Source organism: Ammospiza caudacuta, chromosome 31 (genome assembly GCF_027887145.1).
Source record: "Ammospiza caudacuta isolate bAmmCau1 chromosome 31, bAmmCau1.pri, whole genome shotgun sequence".
NCBI lineage: Eukaryota > Metazoa > Chordata > Aves > Passeriformes > Passerellidae > Ammospiza > Ammospiza caudacuta.
Genome location: NC_080623.1, coordinates 4,428,678 through 4,447,945, shown reverse-complemented (window position 1 = coordinate 4,447,945; position 19,268 = coordinate 4,428,678). Strand labels below are relative to the sequence as shown.

The 19,268-nt window shown below is 62.3% G+C and overlaps 1 protein-coding gene across 2 annotated transcripts; it reads left to right on the top strand.

Moving 5' to 3' along the window:
• The first annotated feature begins 1,486 nt into the window (after positions 1–1,486).
• On the top strand, positions 1,487–18,358 carry ASIC1 (acid sensing ion channel subunit 1). Of its 2 annotated transcripts, XM_058822142.1 has the most exons (13): positions 1,487–1,537; positions 1,657–1,727; positions 2,128–2,522; positions 3,350–3,545; positions 15,498–15,648; positions 16,087–16,214; positions 16,402–16,552; positions 16,627–16,683; positions 16,767–16,920; positions 17,006–17,097; positions 17,345–17,424; positions 17,518–17,622; positions 18,120–18,358. In XM_058822142.1, exons 3-13 carry the CDS (start codon positions 2,158–2,160, stop codon positions 18,222–18,224), a joined length of 1,584 nt encoding a protein of 527 aa, XP_058678125.1. In that variant the 5' UTR covers positions 1,487–1,537; positions 1,657–1,727; positions 2,128–2,157; the 3' UTR covers positions 18,225–18,358. The 2 variants fall into 2 exon arrangements, with proteins under 2 accessions (XP_058678125.1, XP_058678124.1); XM_058822141.1 differs by lacking the exons at positions 1,487–1,537; positions 1,657–1,727; positions 2,128–2,522; positions 3,350–3,545 and adding an exon at positions 14,152–14,775.
• The last annotated feature ends 910 nt before the right edge of the window (positions 18,359–19,268 follow it).

Below are 19,268 nucleotides of genomic sequence, written 5' to 3'. Positions count from 1 at the left end.
TCCCTGGCCTCACAGCCATGTCCCCAAGCACCAGCAGGGCTGTCCCTGAGCCTGGCAAGGGGGGCACTGGCTCAGGAGGGTCCCTGGCCCCCAGCTCTGTTGCTCCCTGGTGCTCCCGAGCAGGTCCTGCTGTAAAACCCAGGGATCCTGCTGGGGCAGGGGAGAGGATGCTCCAAACAGGATCAAACCAAGCGTGCCCAAGCCGTGGGATTTTGGGGACAGGGTGCGTGTGCCTCACCCTGCTGTATCCCTGAGTGCCCACGCTCCCGTTTGTGGGGTTCAGGTGGGGATCAAACCAAGTGTGCCCAAGCCGTGGGATTTTGGGGACAGGGTGTGTGTGCCTCACCCTGCTGTATCCCTGAGTGCCCACGCTCCCATTTGTGGGGTTCAGGTGGGGACACCGTGCTGGGAAGGCACCTCTGGGCAGGGGCACAGCCTGTGCCAACCCTGGGGTCTGCCTGTCCCTTTCCAACATCACACTAGCAAAGGACATTGAAGCATCCTTTTCCATTTGACTGCAGCCACCTTACTGGGAGCAGTGGGCGGGCTCCTGCTGCAGCCTCCGCACCCAGAGCCGCTCGGGTGAGGAGGGCACCCCGTTCCCGGGGCACTCACGGGGGCAGCTGGAGGCAGTGGGAGATGTGCTGGCACTGGGGGGGAGCTGGGCAGCGCTGTGCAACCCCCCCGCTCTGCCCCGGGGAGCAGCAGAGCCCCCGGTGCCTCCTGCCCCAGGAGCACCCCGGGCACAGCGGCAGAAGGACGGGGCTGGGACGGGGGCGGCGTGTCCTGAGCCAGGCGAGGGCCCAGCAGGGTCAGTCCCTTCATGGTGACAAGCGTGACAGGGACCACGGGCAGCAGAGCAGGGCTGGACACTCGAGGACACGAGTGCCCCACGGCCAGGAAAGGGCTGGAAGGCACCGGTGCCCCCCAAAAGGAGCCAGCCCGGGGTGTCCCAGCACGGGTGAAGCCTGAAGGGCAGGGGAGGCGGCGGCAGGGCAGGGACGGGGCAGGGCTGCGGGATGGGGCTAGAGGGGTCCGGCGGAGCGGGGAGCGAGGAGCCGGAGCATCCCTGGAAGGCGCGGGGGATGGGAGCGGCACACGCACACGCACACACACATTACCCACATGCACACGGCAGCAGCACCAACAGCCCCTGCCAGCGCCTGCAATCGCTGGAGCGCCGCTCCTGCGCCTCTCCCTCCTCCTCCTCCTCCTCCTTCTCCTCCTCCTCCTCCTCCTCCTCGCTGCCCACCGGCCTGCGGCACCCCTCACCCCTCCGCGGCCTCCGGCCCCACCAGCGCTCAGACAATGACTTCATGCGGATTATGCATCTGAAGAAATCACCAGCTCCCAGATAGCCACAGGGGGAGGTATCCATGTGTTTGGCAGGGAAGCAGCCTCCTGCTCGCCTTCCTTCTCCTCCTCTTATCTCCTCGCACACGGCAGCTGCCTCCTCTCCAGCGATGGTCGCCTGCGGTCCCCCCGCGCGGCGCTGAGCGAGGCCCCGGCGCATCCCCGCTCCCACGCTTGCACCAAGGTACCAACGAGGCTATTTTTATCCCCCCCCCTTCTTTTCCGGTTCACCAGCCGCTGCCGGGCTCGGTGCCTCAGCACCCTCGGTGCCTGCACATCTCCCGCTCCCTCCCGTGTTCCCAGCCCCGGCTCCCTCGGCGCAGCGGCAGCACCACCAGCCCGGCTCCAGCCACGGCCGCCGGCCCTGACTCCAGGTTTGCATCCTTCATTCCTTCATCTGGTTGGCGATGCGACAGTGCCATTTGTGGGAGGTGGAGGGGGAGCGGGGCAGGTGGGAGGGGAGGGGGAGATAAGGTGATGGGGGGGGGGGTGGGCAGAGCACCCCAGTCCTGCCGTGGGATGGGGAGGGCAGGGAGGAGGTGGGAGGGGGGGAAATGCAAAAGGCTGCATCCAAATAAATGTATTTATGTATATGTATATGTATATATACATGCATCTCTGTGTGTGTGTGTATATATATATATATGTAGGCTTGGGGGCAAGAGCAGGGCACAGCAAAGCATCTGCCCCTGGCGGGCGCTGCTGGGCACAGCCCTGCCATGGGCTGGGCACCCTCAGCACCCACGAGGCACCCACGGGCTCCCTTCCCGGCAGAGTGGCCACCCTGGGCTGCTGGCACTGACCATGATGGACCTGAAAGTGGACGAGGAGGAGGTGGACAGCGGGCAGCCGGTGAGCATCCAGGCCTTCGCCAGCAGCTCCACCCTGCACGGGCTCTCGCACATCTTCTCGTACGAGCGGCTGTCGCTGAAGCGCGTGGTCTGGGCGCTTTGCTTCCTGGGCTCGCTGGCGCTGCTCGCCCTGGTCTGCACCAACCGCATCCAGTACTACTTCCTGTACCCCCACGTCACCAAGCTGGACGAGGTGGCGGCCACCAGGCTCACCTTCCCCGCCGTCACCTTCTGCAACCTCAACGAGTTTCGCTTCAGCCGCGTCACCAAGAATGACCTGTACCACGCCGGCGAGCTCCTGGCCTTGCTCAATAACAGGTGGGTGCAGGTGCCTTGAGGTGGCCCCAGGTGACATCTCAGTCAGTGTGGATGCAGCCAAGAGCCACCAGGTCCTGCTGGTGCTCCTGGGCATGTGGCTCCCACACTGGGCTGCCCCAGATGGCTCCAGCGCACACAGCTCCCATCCCCAGCGTGCAGCACATGCAGCAGGGCCAGGGCCACCTCCTGAGTTTCTGTGGGGCTGATCCAGCTCACCTGGCTCCAGTGCCATGTCTGGGTGCCATCCCATGCAGCGAGGCCAGGGGTGCCAGCAGGTGAAGCCACTGACCCACACCCCAGCCTGGTGCCATTCCTTGGGCTGTGGAAGTCTCTCACCTGTGGCTGTGGTGGCTCCTTGGTGCTGCCAAGCCGCTGTCAACAGCCTGGTGCACTCCCTGCCCCTGCCAATGCCAAGGGGCGTCACTGCTGTCCTCACTCCTGCCCCAGGGAGGGGTTTTCAGGCATGACAGCAGAGCTGAGACCTAGAACATTGAGTCCCTGTCACAGCAAGGCCACCACCTCACCAGGATGCCACCAAAGGCTCAGGGCAGGTGGTTGGGTGGCCTCAACCAGGGCTGGTGCTGCTGGACCAGCAGTGGGACAAGTGGGATGTGTTTGGAAGGTGGCCACTGCCCAGCTTATCCTTCTGCCATCTTTCATGTGCCTCTGGGCCCCTTTGTGCTGTTGGATGCCCTGGAAATGCCATGTGTAAGGTGGGGCTGTGCTGAGCCCATGCTGGGGTCACTCCTGGGAACCCCAAATGGCCTTTGCCGGTGGGAGCAGCCACCACAGCCAGGCCTGAGCCTCTCCCTGCTCTTTCCCCCAAGATACGAGATCCCAGACATCCAGACAGCGGATGAGAAGCAGCTGGAGATCCTGCAGGACAAGGCCAACTTCCGAAACTTCAAGCCCAAACCTTTCAACATGCTGGAGTTTTACGACCGGGCTGGCCATGACATCAGGGAGATGCTGCTGTCCTGCTTCTTCCGTGGGGAGCAGTGCACCCCCGAAGACTTCAAAGTGGTGAGTGACCCGTGGGCCCTGCCCCGTGCCACCTTTCCCCCATGCCAGGAGGGTTTTTGCCCACCTGTAGCTGCTCCTGCCTCCTCCCAGCTCGGAAGGGACCGGCAGCACCATCACTAAGGGGATGCTGTTGGGGTTTGGAGGCCCAGGCTGTCCCCAGGAGCACGTGTGGCTCCGTACAGCTCCGTGGGCTGCTCCCACGTGGGCACAGCTCCCCGGGATCATTTGGGCTCTGCAAAGCAGGGTTGTGCCGGGCTGGAAGCTGCCATGGTGAGGAGGCTCCAGTGGAGAAGCAGGGAGAGCACGGATGGCAGAATCCCTTGGGAACACAGGCCCCAGTGGCTCCGTGCTGCGCCCTGCCATGGAGCTTGCTCTTGTGCTGTGGATCCAGCACACAATAAAGCCTTTATCCCTGCTCTGCCTGGCCCCATCCAGCTGGGGATGGAACAGTGCTGGCTATTCGGGGCTGCCTAATCAATTCGGCAGCCGCGGCCGCTGCTCCCGAGCGGCTCCGGCGCGGGGACTCCTTCGGGGTCCCCATCCTCGTCACCGGCCCAGGGGTGTCCCCCTCGTGTCCCACGCTGAGCATGGCTGAGTGTGTGCAGGGCCCAGGTCCTGGTGCAGTTTGGGTGATTTTAATCATCGGCATTAAATTGCTGTCATGGGCTCTTTGCACGAGCAGGTGTCTGTTGTCAGCCATGAGGCGTTTATTTGTTAAATGGAGGCACGTTGCACCCGGAGGGGGCTGGATCCCCTCCAGCAGGGCAAGTTCCAGCCCGTGCCTGGTTCTGATGCTGGCTCCTGCCGGGGCACGGTTGCGTTTTCTGCGCCGAACCATCCTCAGGGACCTTCATCCCTGCTCCCTCCCTCCATCCCTTGGGTTCCAAATCCCTGTGTTCTGCATCCCCTTCAACCAGCAAAAGCAAACAGGCTCGCAGCTGGTTTGTTATTCCTGCCTGGATTATTCCTTGCAAGCAGGTTGGGATGATTTAATGGATTTGATTAGAGGAAGCTGGCTCTCTGCTGCGTCTCTGTTGCTCCTTGGGGTCTGGCACAGGGAGGTCTGTGTGTGGTGGGGCTGGGATGGGCTCCTGGCACTCTCAGAAGCTTGTAGGGGATTGTCTCAGCAGCAAATTCCTGCTGCCTCGCTGCTCCCTGCACGGGCTGAGCTGGGCTCGGTGCTGCCCTGGGCCTGGTGGCTGATCTGGGGGTGCTGGGGACCAGAACCAGGCTTGCACCATCTGCCCTGGTCCCGGCATTGCTCATCCCCCTCCATGTCCCCCCCAAGCTGTGTGCAGGGTACCGGAACACCCCGGCGGAGCTGAGCAGGCTCAGACTCATCCCAAACTGCAGAGTGAACCCTCTAAAAAGACCAGGGGGGACAATTGGCCCACCCCAGCTCTGCCCTGGCTCCTCACAGCCCCTCCAGCACAGGGCAGTGTTTGGTGCCCCCCAGAGCTCCCCCTGCATCAGCCCAGGACGGGGACAAGGATGCACAGGGAGGTGCCCTGATCTCCTCCCCAAAATCCTGGCATGACCTCAAAGCCTGGAGAGGCAAGCACAGAGCTGAGGGGCAAGTCTTGAACCTGAGGGACATGGGGGAAGGTTTCCCCGTGCCCAGAGCCCCACACAGGGATGGGACAGACAGAGACAGACACAGTTCCCTTTGCAGGAGGGGCTCGCCCTCGCTGTCGCCCCGTTTTGGGGCCACGCTCCCTGGCACCCTCATTAGCAGCACGGATCGATGTTTCACTGTTCTTACTTCATTATTTATGAGCTGGAGCCCTCCCTCCCCTGAGGGAGCTCTGAGCCCCCCTCGGCTCCTGCTCCTTCCTCCCCTCGCCGCGAGGTTCCCCCGGGGCCCCGCACACCCACGGGGACAGCGCCTCACCCAGCAAGGGAGAGGCTCCCATCTCTGGGCTCTGAATCCAGGAAAAAAGGAGAAACGCAGAGCATGAGCTTCCTCTCCACACCCCAGCATGGGAATTGTGGCTGCACAATCTGGGGAAGGTGCCCCGTGCCTGGGAAGCCTCTTTGGGGTGGTCGGTGCAGCCAGGGGGGCAGGAGTGGCTGTGCCCAGGGTGGCACAATGTGAATTTGCAGCTTTTCCTTCTCGCACCCTGTGAACCCACCCCATCCCTGTCCTGCTCTGGGGCACGGTGGGCTGAGCCCAGAGCCCTGGGCAGCGTGCATGGGACAGCCTGGATGAGATGGAGAGGATTAAGACCTCTGGACCGTTTCCATGAGGCTCCAGGGCTGAGCTGGCACTGGGGAGAATTGAGTTTGACGTGGAGATCATGCCGCTGCCTTTTGCATTGGATTCTGCATCCTCTGCCCTGGAAACACCGGGTGCACAGAGCCAGAGCCAGGCAGGGAGCGGGAAGGGTCTGCAGCAGCCCCAGCAAACCCCAAGCACACTCCTCCTCTCCTCCTCCCTCCCATCTCCGGGGCAGAGCAGGAGCTCCTGTGATGGAGAACAGATCCTGTTCCCCACTGCTGGGCCTGCCCACCCTCCCTCTGACCCCACTGCACCCTGCCGAACCCCACTAGACACCTCCAGATCCTGCTGCACCCTCAGACTCTGCTACACACCAGTGTGTGCACCCCCAAAACCCCTCTGCACCCCTGGGCTCCCGGCTCAGCCCACCTCGCTCCGGCTGGGGGTGTTGGAGCTCTGCTCCTGCCACCCCAGGAACGTGGTGTGGCTTCTCTCCCTGGAAAAAAACCCTTGTGTGGGTCAAACATGCTCTGCTGGTGGGCACTGGGGTGTGGGATCTCACAGGGGTGGGCACAGTAGGGCACTTGGCTGTCCTGCAGCCCCCGTGGGATCTCACAGGCGTGGGCATAGCAGGGCACGCTCAGGGGTGTTCTGTAGCCCCTGTAGGATCTCACAGGGGTGGGCACAGTAGGGCACATTCAGGGTTGTTCTGCAGCCCCTGTAGGATCTCAGAGAGGTGGGCACAGCGGGGCATTGGGCTGTGGGATCTCAGAGGGGTGGGCACAGTAGGTCACTGGGCTGTTCTGCAGCCCCTGTGGGATCTCAGAGGGGTGGGCACAGCAGGGCACTGAGGTGTGGGATCTCACAGGGGTGGGCACAGCAGGGCACGCTCAGGGGTGTCCTATAGCCCCTATAGGATCTCAGAGGGGTGGGCACAGCAGGGCACTGGGGTGTGGGATCTCAGAGGGGTGGGCACAGCAGGGCACTGGGGTGTGGGATCTCACAGGGGTGGGCACAGCAGGGCACTGGGGTGTGGGATCTCACAGGGGTGGGCACAGCAGGGCACGCTCAGGGGTGTCCTGTAGCCCCTATAGGATCTCAGAGGGGTGGGCACAGCAGGGCACTGGGGTGTGGGATCTCAGAGGGGTGGGCACAGCAGGGCACGCTCAGGGGTGCTCAGCCGGGGGTGCTGCTGCTCCCCCGCTCCCCCCGGCTCTCAGCCCCGCGGGATCCAGGCCGCAGCCCCTTCCCCAAGCGCAGCCCCGGCCCCCCGTGGCCCCCCACGGCAGTCACAAGGCCGGAGCCCCGCGGCGAGCGGAGCTCCCCCGCCGTGCAGCGTTAGTGGATAATCACGGAGCCGGAGTGAGAAGCATCTCCAACACAGCTGGAGAGACCGGGCGCGGGAATTACTGATACCCAGACATTTCCTGGAGCTTTTGACAGTTAATAAACAAACCGCATGGGTCCATCTGGCTCTGGAAAAACAACTTGGGGACAGCGTGTGGGCACCAGGCACGGCCACCGGCCCCAGACCTGCTTTGGGGCTGGTTCCCAGCAGCATCCCGAGCCCCAGCAGATCCCACCACGGTCCCCAGCGGAGCCGGTGCATTTACAAATTCTGTAAGACATTCGAGTGATTTATGCAAATCACTTTTTAAAGCGGCACACAGGCTCCTAAATTACTTATAAGCGTTGGAAACTGCTGGCACGGATCTGTTGTTTCTGGGCACTTATTCACCTCGGGCATCCCGGTGGTGTCCCCAGGGGCCCGGCCGAGCATCCTCACCTGGATCAGCGGCAATCTCCGCCCAAACTCTTCCCCACATCGGCCTCTCTCTGTGGCCGAGCAGCAGCAGGGTTTGACCCCCGAGGCTGCCCCGTTTTCCAGACGAATGAAGCAAAGCCAGCGGGACACGGGCGAGATAATCGGAGGTGACGGAGCAGAGGAGCCGCCACGCACGGGACCGCCGCCGTTTGCTGGTGGTGACTCGGCTCTCCCGGGAAGTGCAGAGGGTTGGGAGTGCCCCAGCTCTGCTCGGCAGCCCGGAGATTTTCCCGTATCACTGTATTTTGCTCTGAGCAAATCATCCGGAAAGCAGCCGTGAGCTGTTTCACCCTCGGGCAGGGAGCAGAGACACTCAGGCGTTGCTCCTCAGCTGCCTCCTTGTCCCGGCTTCACCCAAGCATTCCCAGACCTGCTCAGGCAGAACAGGCGAGCTCTGGGCTGTGGTTTTGCTCACTCCACACTGGCACAAACGTGGATGGGAATCTCATGGGAAGCTGCTCTTCACTCTCCCTCTGCAGCAGGACAGCAATAGCACGGTTCCAGCGCTGTGGGACCAGCTCCAGTGAGCCCACCACCACTGATCTTGGCCAAGATGGGGCAGAAGAGGATCAGGAACAGGAGGGATGAGGACACAGTGGCACGGTGAGAGACCACCACGTGCCTGCACCCCACAGCCACTTCATTAGAGCTGTGAATGGCACATCCAGCATCTCAGATCTCTGGAAAATGGTGGGATTAGAGGAGAAGGACTTGTGGGATCAGGGTCAGGCTCAGGCAGTGTCATTTAGTCCCTGGCTCTGCCCAGCCCCAGCATCTCCCCCTGCACAGCAGCACCATGCACACCCAGAGGGGTCACACACCCCCAAAGCTCTGCACACACCCAGAGGGGTCACACACACAGAAAGCACCTTGCACAAGTGGAGATGTCACACCCCAAAGCACTTTGCACACCCAGAGGTGTCACACACAGCTGGAGGCACCACAAACACCCAGAGGTGTCATGCCAAGAGCTCAGAGCATCTCAGCTTCACCTCTGGCCAATCCTGTTCCTCTTGCAATGCCTTTGCACATAAAGCCTCATTAACAAATGAATTATTAATGATTATTAATAAGCTGTAATGGCATTTGTGGCTGCTGGAGGAGATGAGGAGGCTTTCAAGTGGTATCCAGCCGCAATGGAGGTGAGGATTTCACAGCTGAGGACAGGGCACGTGTGTCCCAAGGGATCCAAGGCTGGGAGCACAGCCCTGGACAGCAGCAGCAGATGAGGGGTTCCAAGCTGTTCCTCTCAGCCTCCCTTTGCCGTTTTTCCCAGCCCCAGGCTGGGCAATAGCAAGGTGCTCTCTGAGGGATCCAAAGGACCTGCCCAGAACCTCCTGGTGCCATTTTCCCCCTCTCCCTGATATCAACTGGGGAGAAGCCAGGCTGGAGGGGGCAGATCCCCTGAGCCTCTGGAGCCACAGATCTCCACAGGGAGACAGGAAATTAACTGTCTCATGGCCTTTTTGCCTCAGTTTAATATCTCTGGCTGTTTAGAGCCACCTGTGTTTTATCGCCTGTGGAGCTTGGCCGGGGCTCCCGAGGCAACGCTGCAATTCCTGCTCCAGCCAGGGTTCAAGGAGCTCCTCACTGGCTCTTATTTATTTATACAGCTCTGACACTTGGATATTATAACCAATTATTTATTTTTGGAGGGTTTTTTTCTGTATGGAGTGTTTGGTGTGTTTGCATCCAGGCTCTCAGCCTAAGGACGGAGCTAGGGCAGGGTGTTCCCGCCCACTCTGCGATTTATCAGGGATTTCAAACCCCTGCTCTCCTGGCAGGGACAGGGAGACCCTTCCAGAGGCACCACATGCCAGGGCTGTGTGACTGCTCTGCTTGGATTAGATTAGATTTGAAAAGCGTGATACGTGCGGAGCCGGAGCGAGCGAGCGCAGCAAGGAAACCAGACCGGAACACCGTGGGCTTTTCCCCCCTCCAATAAAACCGCCGGCTCGGATCTGCCTGCATGAACTGGCTGAGCGATTGTGACGGATGTCGGAAAAAATCACAACCTGCTCACGGGAGATCCGCGATCGACAGGAAACACAGGAAGGCGTTGGCATCAGGGTCGGGAATAATCCCGGGAATTAGCGACACCTCGGCAGCACCTCCGCGTCCTGGCGCAGTCCTGGTGGCCCCTGCACGGCACAGAGGGACACTGCCAGCGGGGAAATCACCGGGAAGCTCTCAGCGCTACAAACAGGTTCAATTATAGGAGCGTGAACAGATCTTGGGGAGGAGGATGCGGCGGCTGTGGAGCCGTCACGGCGGATCACAGCCAAGGCTCCAGGGACACGCTGGACTGCCCATGGAGCTGCAGGGGGGTCCTGGCTGAGCCCCGTTAAACCCCGGGCCAGCGTGGCTGCAGGTGGCCTCAGTGCTCGGGGCAGCAGCGCCGGCACCCAGCAGGGCTGGCTGGGAAGAGCTTGCCCAGGAAAGCTTTGAAAGATTAATAGAGTTTAAATGGAAGCGTTTGGAGAGGAGATAAGGCTCATCTGATATGAAATCATATGGAACAACGGGATCCAGGGAGGCCCTGGCTCTATAATGAAGTCCACTTAGCACATTACTCACCATAATGTGCTTTTTATTAAAGTCCTGTGCTGCAGGTGCTGAGTCTGCAGCTGGGAACACGGGGCTGGAATGGCACAGGCACCTGGAGTACCGGACCCCGCCACCAGAAGCAGCAGGGATGTGGCGTGGAAAAGACACCTTCGGCTCCCCGTTTCCCATCCCGTTTGATCCAGGGATGCTCTGGCATCACCGGGGCCCGCGGCTGGGGCTGGTGGGCCTGCAGGGACGGGGTGGAGAGGAGGCGGAGGTGGGGAATAATACAGAGGAAAAACTCCTTTTTAATCATCAATTTTTCTGCATTAGAATGTGACATGCTAATCCACTGTGAAGCGTCTAATCTGGGGGATAAAGGGCCGGATAACACAAGCTGCACCCGGCTTGGCTGGCGGAGCGAGCCGAGGCAAGGTGGCAGCATCTGATAAGGGGTGCAGGATTAGTCCCGGCACAGATCCCGCCTGCCCGGGCAATCCCACCTTGCTTGGCTGCCTCTGCTCTGTCTCTCGCCAGGGTCAGGGAGGGATCTGCAGCCCTGGAGCCATCCCAGAGCGGCTCATCCCGCCCAGAGCAGCGGTGGCAGCGCTGCCGGTGCCTCCACCACCATCTTGGCAGCTCTGGGAGCTTCAAAGCACATCCCTAGGCCAAAACACGTGGAAAACCTCATTTTTCTCCCTTTGGATTCGCACATCCAGGTGCGTGGTGGGAGCAGGACAACCCAGCCGTGGGGTCTCCGTCTGCCCCAAATGTCCACCCCCACGTGCTGCTTCGGCTGCCTCATCCCACCCCTCATCCCATCCCTTCCTAGCAGCCAGCTCCGACCTGCGGGCACCCCCAGGGATGACGTGGGCAGCTCAGCCCCGGCTCAGCCGGTCTTTGGCAGGGACGGGCAGTGCCCGTCACAAAACCGAGCGGCTCCAGCTCCCGGGGCGCTTTCGGCGACATCCTCCCCGGGGCTCGGAGACCTGGGATAACAGAGCTTGCAATGTTGTTTTCTCCTCGCCTCCTCGGGGATTGGTTTATCTCTATGAATAACTGCATCCCGGCTTTGATCTCCTCTGCCATTAAAGCGTGACAGGCTGTGAAATGTGCTGTTGCTGCCGTCAAATCCCGCTCCCGCTTCCCCCCCGCCGCCTCCGTGCTCCCCCGCTCCGGGAAACCTCCTTTCCCAGGCCTTGAGGAGCCGCAGAGCAGCGAGCGGGGCCGAACCGCCTCGGGACAGCGGCCAAACACGGTGCTGGAGGCAGGAAAAACCCATCTCCTCCTCCTCCTCGCATCCCACAGCTCTCCCTGGGGCGGCGAGCAGGGCACGGAGCATCCCCGGCCCCAGCGCCGGCTCGGGTGTGGCGGCATCACCCCAGCACCCGCCACGGGGGCTGATGTCACGGCTAATTATAGCATCCCCCGTCCCTCACCCCCGCCAAAGCTTTACCTGAGAGAGGGTAAAAATAACTCCCGGCGAGGGAGGAGCTGGAACGAGCCCAACGACTCCTCCAGCATCTCCAAAACTCGCACAAACCAGGGCGGCACCCCCCTGCCGCACTTTGTCCCCAATCTGGGGGTCAGGACGCGCTCCCCTTGGCTGGTGCCGCCGTGCTCCAGGCTGCGGCTGTCCCCGGTCACCTTCACCCGGCTCGGGTGTCGGCGCTGGGACAGGTGGCGGTAACCGGAGCCGGGCCCGGCTGCCGCGATCCAGCCCCGGCGCACCCCGCGAGCTGTTTAAGCCGAGCGAAGCAGGTTAATGGCCCCAGTCGATGATGGAATGTTTTCATTACAGCATCTTTCTCCCTCTCTCTCTCTCCCTGCTGCAATCGCTCCCAAGTAGACACATTAAACCTCCCCGCGCCGAGGGAGCGGATCCGCCCCTGGGGCTGCCTGCTGGCCCCGGGCAGCACGGCTCACCTGTCCGAGCCCTGTGGGGCTAAAAACACCCCCCTCAAACTGTAATTCCTTAATTCTGTTTCCCTTCTTCTCCCACCCCAACAGCCAAGGCACGGGAACCCAGTGCCAGAGCTGGGAGCAGCAGAAATCCCAGCCCAGCCCCGGACAGCTCCTACCTGCTCCTCCCTGTCCTGAGCATCCCGAGCTGTGCGGGATCAGCCCGGTGTTCCCATTCTGCGCCCACAGGGCTGGATCAGCCCAGCTCTTCCAAACCCCTGCCAGGAGCAGCCGTGATGCTGTCACAGCCCTGCCCTGTGGCTGCAGCTCATCCCCACCACAGACACAGGGCACCTATGATCTGCCCCCCATGTCCTGGTGGCTCCCAGCCACCCAATTCACCTTCCTGACTCTCTTTTGTAGGCAGAGTTTTCATCTCACATTCTCTGGGATGCTCCCAAAAGGTGTAACCTTGATCTTGGCCTGATGAAATTTCATCCTGTGGCTCTGGCGCTCGTCCCCAAGGTCATCCACTCTTTCTCCCAGGTCTCCAAGTGGCATCTGCCAGTGTCCCTCTTACACAAGGGCCCTATTGAAGGGAATACTGAGCCTGGGGAGCCCCAGGATGGGACACCCCACTGTCACATCATGGATCACTGCCCCTGGCAAGGATCCCCAGTGCCTGTTCCACCGCCATCACCTGCCCAGGAATCTCTGATAACTGTGCTGGTATCAGATCAGATTTTTACAGAGTTTCTGACTGATTTGTTCTCCCAGTTTGTGGTGTCCATGTGTGCCAGGATGTGCTCGGGCACCAGGGACCCTGCAGGGTGCACAGGGAAGGAATCAGAGCAGCTGAACTGAGGGCTTGGGGTGAGCTTCTCCCAGCCAGGCACTGGCCCAAAGTTCCCATCCAGCCCCTGCACATCCAAGTGCTGCCGGATTTAGATTCTCCCCCGGTGCCGGGATGGGGCTGGAGATTGCTCTGTGGTCTCTGGATGCTTTTATCGAGTGCTGAGTACAGGAAAACAGCAAACCACGAGAAGGGCCTGCGCTGCTGCAGAGAGGAGACGCCCATGCTCCCACAGCTCCATCCCAGCTTCCTGCACCAGAGCTGCTCCCTGGGACCCTGAGCCCAGCTGGTTCAGCAGCACAAGGCCTGGAGCCATTCCTTGAAGGAAGAGAGGGCTCCCTGTGCCCCACTGGAATCCAAAACATGAGGTGACGTGCCCAGCACTGACTGAGCTCTGCAGAAGGACTCATTGCCTGGACAGCACCCAAATCCTGCCAAGACCAGCCCTGCTCAGAGGAGGACAGACCTCACTCCACTGGGAACGTTGGATTTGCCGGATTCTCACGTGCACACGCCGGTGCCCTGCGGCACAGGGGGATGAGCCTGCAGGGATGGGCACTGCCAGGGCAGGAGGAGCATCGTGGGAGCCTGAGGACACCACAGCATCCTTCCTCCCACCTGGACCACCACTGCACCAGGACAGTGTCACGGGCATTTTGGGAGAACCTCTGGCTCCAGCTGGCCTGGGGATGAGCACAGAGAGCCTGGCATACGGCGGCTCTGGAGGCAGCCGGGGACCCAGCAGGGAGGGCTGGGCCTGGCTGGAGCAGCCGCTGGGGCTGCCAGGGCCAGACCACGCTAGGATGGAGGGCACGGCATGGGGGCACAGCGCTGGGTACCTGCCCACACGGTGTGCCCCCAGCCTGGCAGCCCCTGGGGGCTCCCAAGGCGCCTCTGGAGGCAGTGATGTCTCTGCTCTGTCCTGGCAGCCGGAGCCGGCCGGTCCCAGGGGGCCCGGGGAGCCCGCGGAACCGCCCCTCGCTCCTCCTCCCCTCCTGCTCCTGATATACCGTCCTGGCTCCGAGCATCCCGAGCATCCCGAGCATCCCTCTGCTCCTCTCCCTCACTCCCGCTCGCCTCACTCCTTTTCCCTTCTCCGTTTCTCTTCTCTGAACTTGCCCCTTCCCCCTCCCCTGATCTCCCCAGCCCCTCTCTGCTGAGGAACTGACTGAAGACCCCCAGGCTGGGGCAGGGCACGGGCCAGGACCCCCACACCAGAGCCAGGACCTCCGCACCACAGCTGGGACCCCCAGGCTGGGCAATGCCTCTCCAGATATTCTGCACCATCTCCTTCTCCAGGGAGGAAGCACCAGAAGATGCTGCAGCCACTGAGAAGGAAGAAGATGAAGCAGACGAGTTCCTATATGGGCAGGAGGAGGATGAAGAGGACGAGGAGGACACAGGGACAACCACGGACTTCGTGGCCTTTGCCAGCAGCTGCACCCTGCACGGGCTGAGCCACATCTTCGTGGAGGGCAGCCTGGGCGCCCGGCAGGCGCTGTGGGCGCTGGCCTTCCTCCTCTCCCTCTCCGTCTTCCTCTACCAGGTGGCCGACCGCATCGCCTACTACCTGGAGTACCACCACGTCACTCTGCTCAGCGAGGAGGAGAGCCCCGAGATGACCTTCCCCGCCGTCACCTTCTGCAACATCAACCGTGTGCGGCTCTCGCAGCTCAGCCACGAGGACCTGCTCTACCTGGCCCCTCTGGTGGACTACGAGCCCGGCATGGAGCTGGGCTTCACCCCGGCCCAGCCGGGCCCCTGGGAGGAGGACGAGCCTCTAAATTTGTACGGGTTTTTTAACCGCACTTGCCACCAGCTGGAGGACATGCTGCTGAGCTGCAGCTACCGCGGCCAGCGCTGCGGCCCCGGGGACTTTGCGCCGGTGAGTAGCCCCAGGGTGGCCCGGCACGGGGAGCAGCTCCGGAGCTGGTCGGTGTTGGATGTTGGATGAGGCACGGCAGGTGATGCTGCCCTTGCAGCTTGCTCAGGGACAGGATGATATTTCAGCTCCATCTGCTCCATCGGCGGTGGAGCTGCTCTGGTGGGACATGGAGCGTATCCCCGGGGCTGTGCTTGCTGAGGAGGTGCCTGGCACCTCCATCCTGGTGCCATCAGGGCTTGTGGGGCACCGTGTGGTGCGAGCCCACTGCCCTCACATGCCCCTTGCCCAGGCTGGCAACAGCTCCGTGGTTTTGGGGCCATGCTGGCTGCCGGAGGCAAGAGCTGGAATGGCCGAGGAGGGATGGGGGCGTCCAGGATCCCGTCCAGCCCTGTCCTCTGCAGGGATGTAGGAAGGCTTGGAGGTGGTACTGGTGCAGGCATCAGGCTGAGTGCCACCACCTTGGGGAGCCACAGCTGCTGTGGGCTCTCTGGGGCTGTAATCTGCAGTGTCTCTTCTGAGTCCATCCCTGTGGGAACATCTCATCCTCCACCAGGGCCAGGATGGGCAGTTCCAGCACTGAGAGATCCTGTGGGTCAGGAGCCTGGGTCGGACCATGCCCAGGCTGGGATGGCTGAGTTTTGGGGCTGGGGACGCTCTCCTGGCTCCGTTCTGAGGCTGCACAAAGAGAGGCCTCAGCTTCAGCCCTGTGTCCTCTCCTGCAGGTCTTCACCCGCTATGGGAAGTGCTACACCTTCAATGCGGGGCAGGACGGGAAGCCCCGGCTCATCACCATGAAGGGGGGCACTGGAAATGGCCTGGAGATCATGCTGGACATCCAGCAGGACGAGTACCTGCCAGTGTGGGGGGAAACAGGTAACCCACTGCCCCAGTGGGCCCATTCAGCCACCAGCAGCTCCTGGGGTGCTGCCCAGCCCCTTCCCACCTCCCCAGCCCACAGATCCACATCCCTGAGGCTCCCTTCTCTTCCCTCCTTCCATTTCTCATCACTTCTGCTCTTTTCTTTCCCTTTCCTCCTTGTCTTTGCTCTTTGCCATGGCAACTCCCCATCGTTTAGACACGCAGCCATCACTTGTTTATAAATAGAGTCAAACACTTTCCCTGCCACACTCCTGGGTGTGGAGCAGGGGGGTCGGGGTGGAGGGGGCAAGGACATGGTGCAGCAGATGGACAGATGGATGGACATGTGGATGAATGACTTGGCCCAGGGGAAGCATGGGAGGCAGGAGTTGTGGTCCCTTTCCCTTCGGAGCAGGGACGATGCTGTGCTCACCCCACCTCTCTCTGCCACAGATGAGACCTCGTTCGAAGCCGGGATCAAGGTGCAGATCCACAGCCAGGACGAGCCCCCTCTGATCGACCAGCTGGGCTTCGGGGTGGCTCCCGGCTTCCAGACCTTTGTGTCCTGCCAGGAGCAGCGGGTAGGAACTGGGCAGGTGTGGGATGTCCCCTCCCACCCTGTGCTGCGGGAGCAGAGCCTCCTCGCTGTGCCCCTGTCCCCACGCAGGATGGAGGGGAGGATCCCATCCTGGGGACCAGTGCCATGAGGGTGTCTGTCCCTGAACTGCAGGGGGTTCTTCCTCACTGCTGGCTTCTCTCCCCTTCCAGCTCATCTACCTGCCACCTCCCTGGGGCGACTGCAAGGCCGTGGCGGGCGACTCGGAGTTCTACGACACCTACAGCATCACGGCGTGCCGCATCGACTGCGAGACCCGCTACCTGGTGGAGAACTGCAACTGCCGCATGGTGCACATGCCAGGTGAGCCCCGTGCCCGGCCCGGCCCTGCCCTCTGCCGTGCTCCCACCTGGAACACCTGCTCTGTGTCTCCCCAGGCGATGCCCCTTACTGCACCCCGGAGCAGTACAAGGAGTGCGCGGATCCGGCCTTAGGTGAGGCTGCCCGGCCCCGGGGGTGGGACGGAGCTGCGCCCTTGGGTTCCTCCATCTCGCCATCCCCCTCTGTCCCTGCACAGATTTCCTGGTGGAGAAGGACAACGAGTACTGCATCTGTGAGATGCCCTGCAACATGACGCGCTACGGCAAAGAGCTCTCCATGGTCAAGATCCCCAGCAAGGCCTCGGCCAAGTACCTGGCCAAGAAGTATAACAAGTCAGAGCAGTACATTGGGTAAGGCACCACGGCCACGGTGGTGGGGCAGGGTCTGGTCCCTCCATCCCAAACCTCAGCCTGATGCCCCTTCTGTCCTGCACAGGGAGAACATCCTGGTGCTGGATATCTTCTTTGAAGCCCTCAACTACGAGACGATCGAGCAGAAGAAGGCGTACGAGGTGGCGGGTTTGCTGGGTGAGTGTTGGTGGCTCTGGGGAGCCCTGTGACAGTGCCCAGCCAGAGTTCCCCAGCGAGGTGGCCTTGTGCTGGCCCTGTCACCATGGCCTGTTGCCAAGGCACCGGGAACAGCCGAGAGCACAGATGTGGAGCAGGGCACCCCAGGCAACAGTCACAGTGGTGACAAGTTCTGCTGCTTTCTCTTCTCCCTCTGCCACCCTGCTCTGGACTCAGGCCACCCTGATGGTTTCCCTCTCCTCTGCAGGTGACATTGGAGGGCAGATGGGGCTGTTCATTGGGGCCAGCATCCTCACAGTGCTGGAGCTGTTTGACTACGCCTATGAGGTGAGTGTCTCCTCCGTCCCAAGGCTGTGCTCGTGTGGGATGTGGGGAAGGGCCATCCATGGGCCCCACGGGGCTGACACGTGGCTCTGGCAGGTGATAAAGCACCGGCTGTGCCGGCGGGGCAAGTGCCGCAAGAACCACAAGAGGAACAACACAGACAAGGGCGTCGCGCTGAGCATGGACGACGTGAAGCGCCACGTGAGTGCGGGGCACAGCACGGTCCCCTCTGCCTGTCCCCTCTGCCCATCCCCTCCTGCCTGTCCCCTCTGCCCATCACTTCCTGCCTGTCCCCTCCTGTTTGTCCCATCTGCCTGTTCCCTCTGCCTGTCCTCTGCCTGTCCTCTTTGCCTGTCCCTTCCTGCCTGTCCCTTCCTGCCTGTCCCCTCTGCCTGTCCCTTCCTGCCTGTCCCCTCTGCCTGTCCCCTCTGCTTGTCCCCTCTGCCTGTCCCCTCTGCCTGTCCCCTCTGCCCATCCCTTCCTGCCTGTCCCCTCTGCCTATCCCCTCTGCCTGTCCCCTCCTGTCTGTCCCCTCTGCCTGTCCCCTCCTGCAGCTCAGGGGATGGGGAGTCACCGTTTTGGGGAGCCCCTGGGAAAGGAGCAGAGGGCCCAGGCAGAGATGCTGTGGGGCGATGGCACTGGGTCTCTGCAAGGACCTGGATGAAAGCAGCAGCCCCAAAATCCCCTTTATCCTGCAGAATCCCTGCGAAAGCATACGGGGGCACCCAGCAGGCATGACGTACGCAGCCAACATCCTACCTCACCACCCGGCCCGGGGCACCTTTGAGGACTTCACCTGCTAACCGACGTCTGGATGTACAACCTGAGCTACCAAAGCCCTGCGAGAGCTGCCCTTCTCCCCGCCAGCGCCAGCGGAGAGACACATCTAGGGGCCCTTTGCTCCTCGGCACGGTGGGACACGGACAAGAGCGACGGCCTCGGATTTCGGGGCGGGCAGTGGGGTCGGGCGACGCCAGACCCTGGCACAGCTGCTCTGCGCCTGCCCTGCTCCTTCAGAGACTCCAGGATGCTCCAGCCCGGCCGTCCCGCGGGGCGGGAGCGACACGCACAGTGGGCCAGGGCACGGGCCTGCCCCGGCTCCCCCTTGGCTCCCCTCGGCCTTTTTAACTAAAACCCAGAAGCCAAGAAGAAGCAGCCGTTCGGCCGCAGTCTCCATCCACAGCCCTGTCCGTCTGTCCTCCGTCGTCTCCATGCTCATCCTGCTCCGACGCCTTGGCCGCGCCTGCTGGGCCCCCTGTGCCTGCTGGGGGGCTCATTGGGGAGCCCCTGGCGTGCCTGGCAAAGGGCAGCAGCCCGGGAATCCCTGGAGAGCCCCTCTGTCCCCCGAGACCTCAGCCCGGGCGTTCCTGGCACGAAGACGCGGCACCTCCACCTGTCCAGAACGTCTTCCTTGGCCCTGCCCTGGGATCAGCCCTGGGATCAGCCCCAGGATCAGCTCCAGGAGCACCAAAGGGGGCTCAGCTGGGAGGTGCCACCTGGGCTCTGAGGACACCGGGCACTGTCCCTCCCTGCTCACCCCTCCTGGGCTCTGGGCAGCCTGGCCAGCTCCAGCACTGCCCCATGGTCCCTCCCGTCCGCAGGGAACCCTGTGGCCCCAAACTCAGCCATCCTTGGGGAGAAGGGCACAAGGAAACTCCTGGTCCCACTTGTCCCCAGCTGGGGACACCCTCTTGGCACCACCGTGGCTGGGCAGGCACCGGAGCCCCAACTCCCCGGGGTTCAGAGGGGGCTCTGGGGCTCCAGCCCCGCTGTGCCCCAAAAGCTGCTGCCCCGGGGGGTTTGGGGTGTCTGTGGGTTCCCAGAACCTCTGCTGCCCCTCCCTGGCA

Excerpts from the sequence above, each read along its gene's own strand:
- ASIC1 (XM_058822141.1), top strand. The coding sequence starts at position 14,152 with ATGCCTCTCCAGATATTCTGCACCATCTCCTTCTCCAGGGAGGAAGCA. Across the intron at positions 15,649-16,086 it reads GCCAGTGTGGGGGGAAACAG|ATGAGACCTCGTTCGAAGCC; the intron begins GTAACCCACTGC and ends TCTCTGCCACAG. Across the intron at positions 17,623-18,119 it reads TGGACGACGTGAAGCGCCAC|AATCCCTGCGAAAGCATACG; the intron begins GTGAGTGCGGGG and ends TTTATCCTGCAG.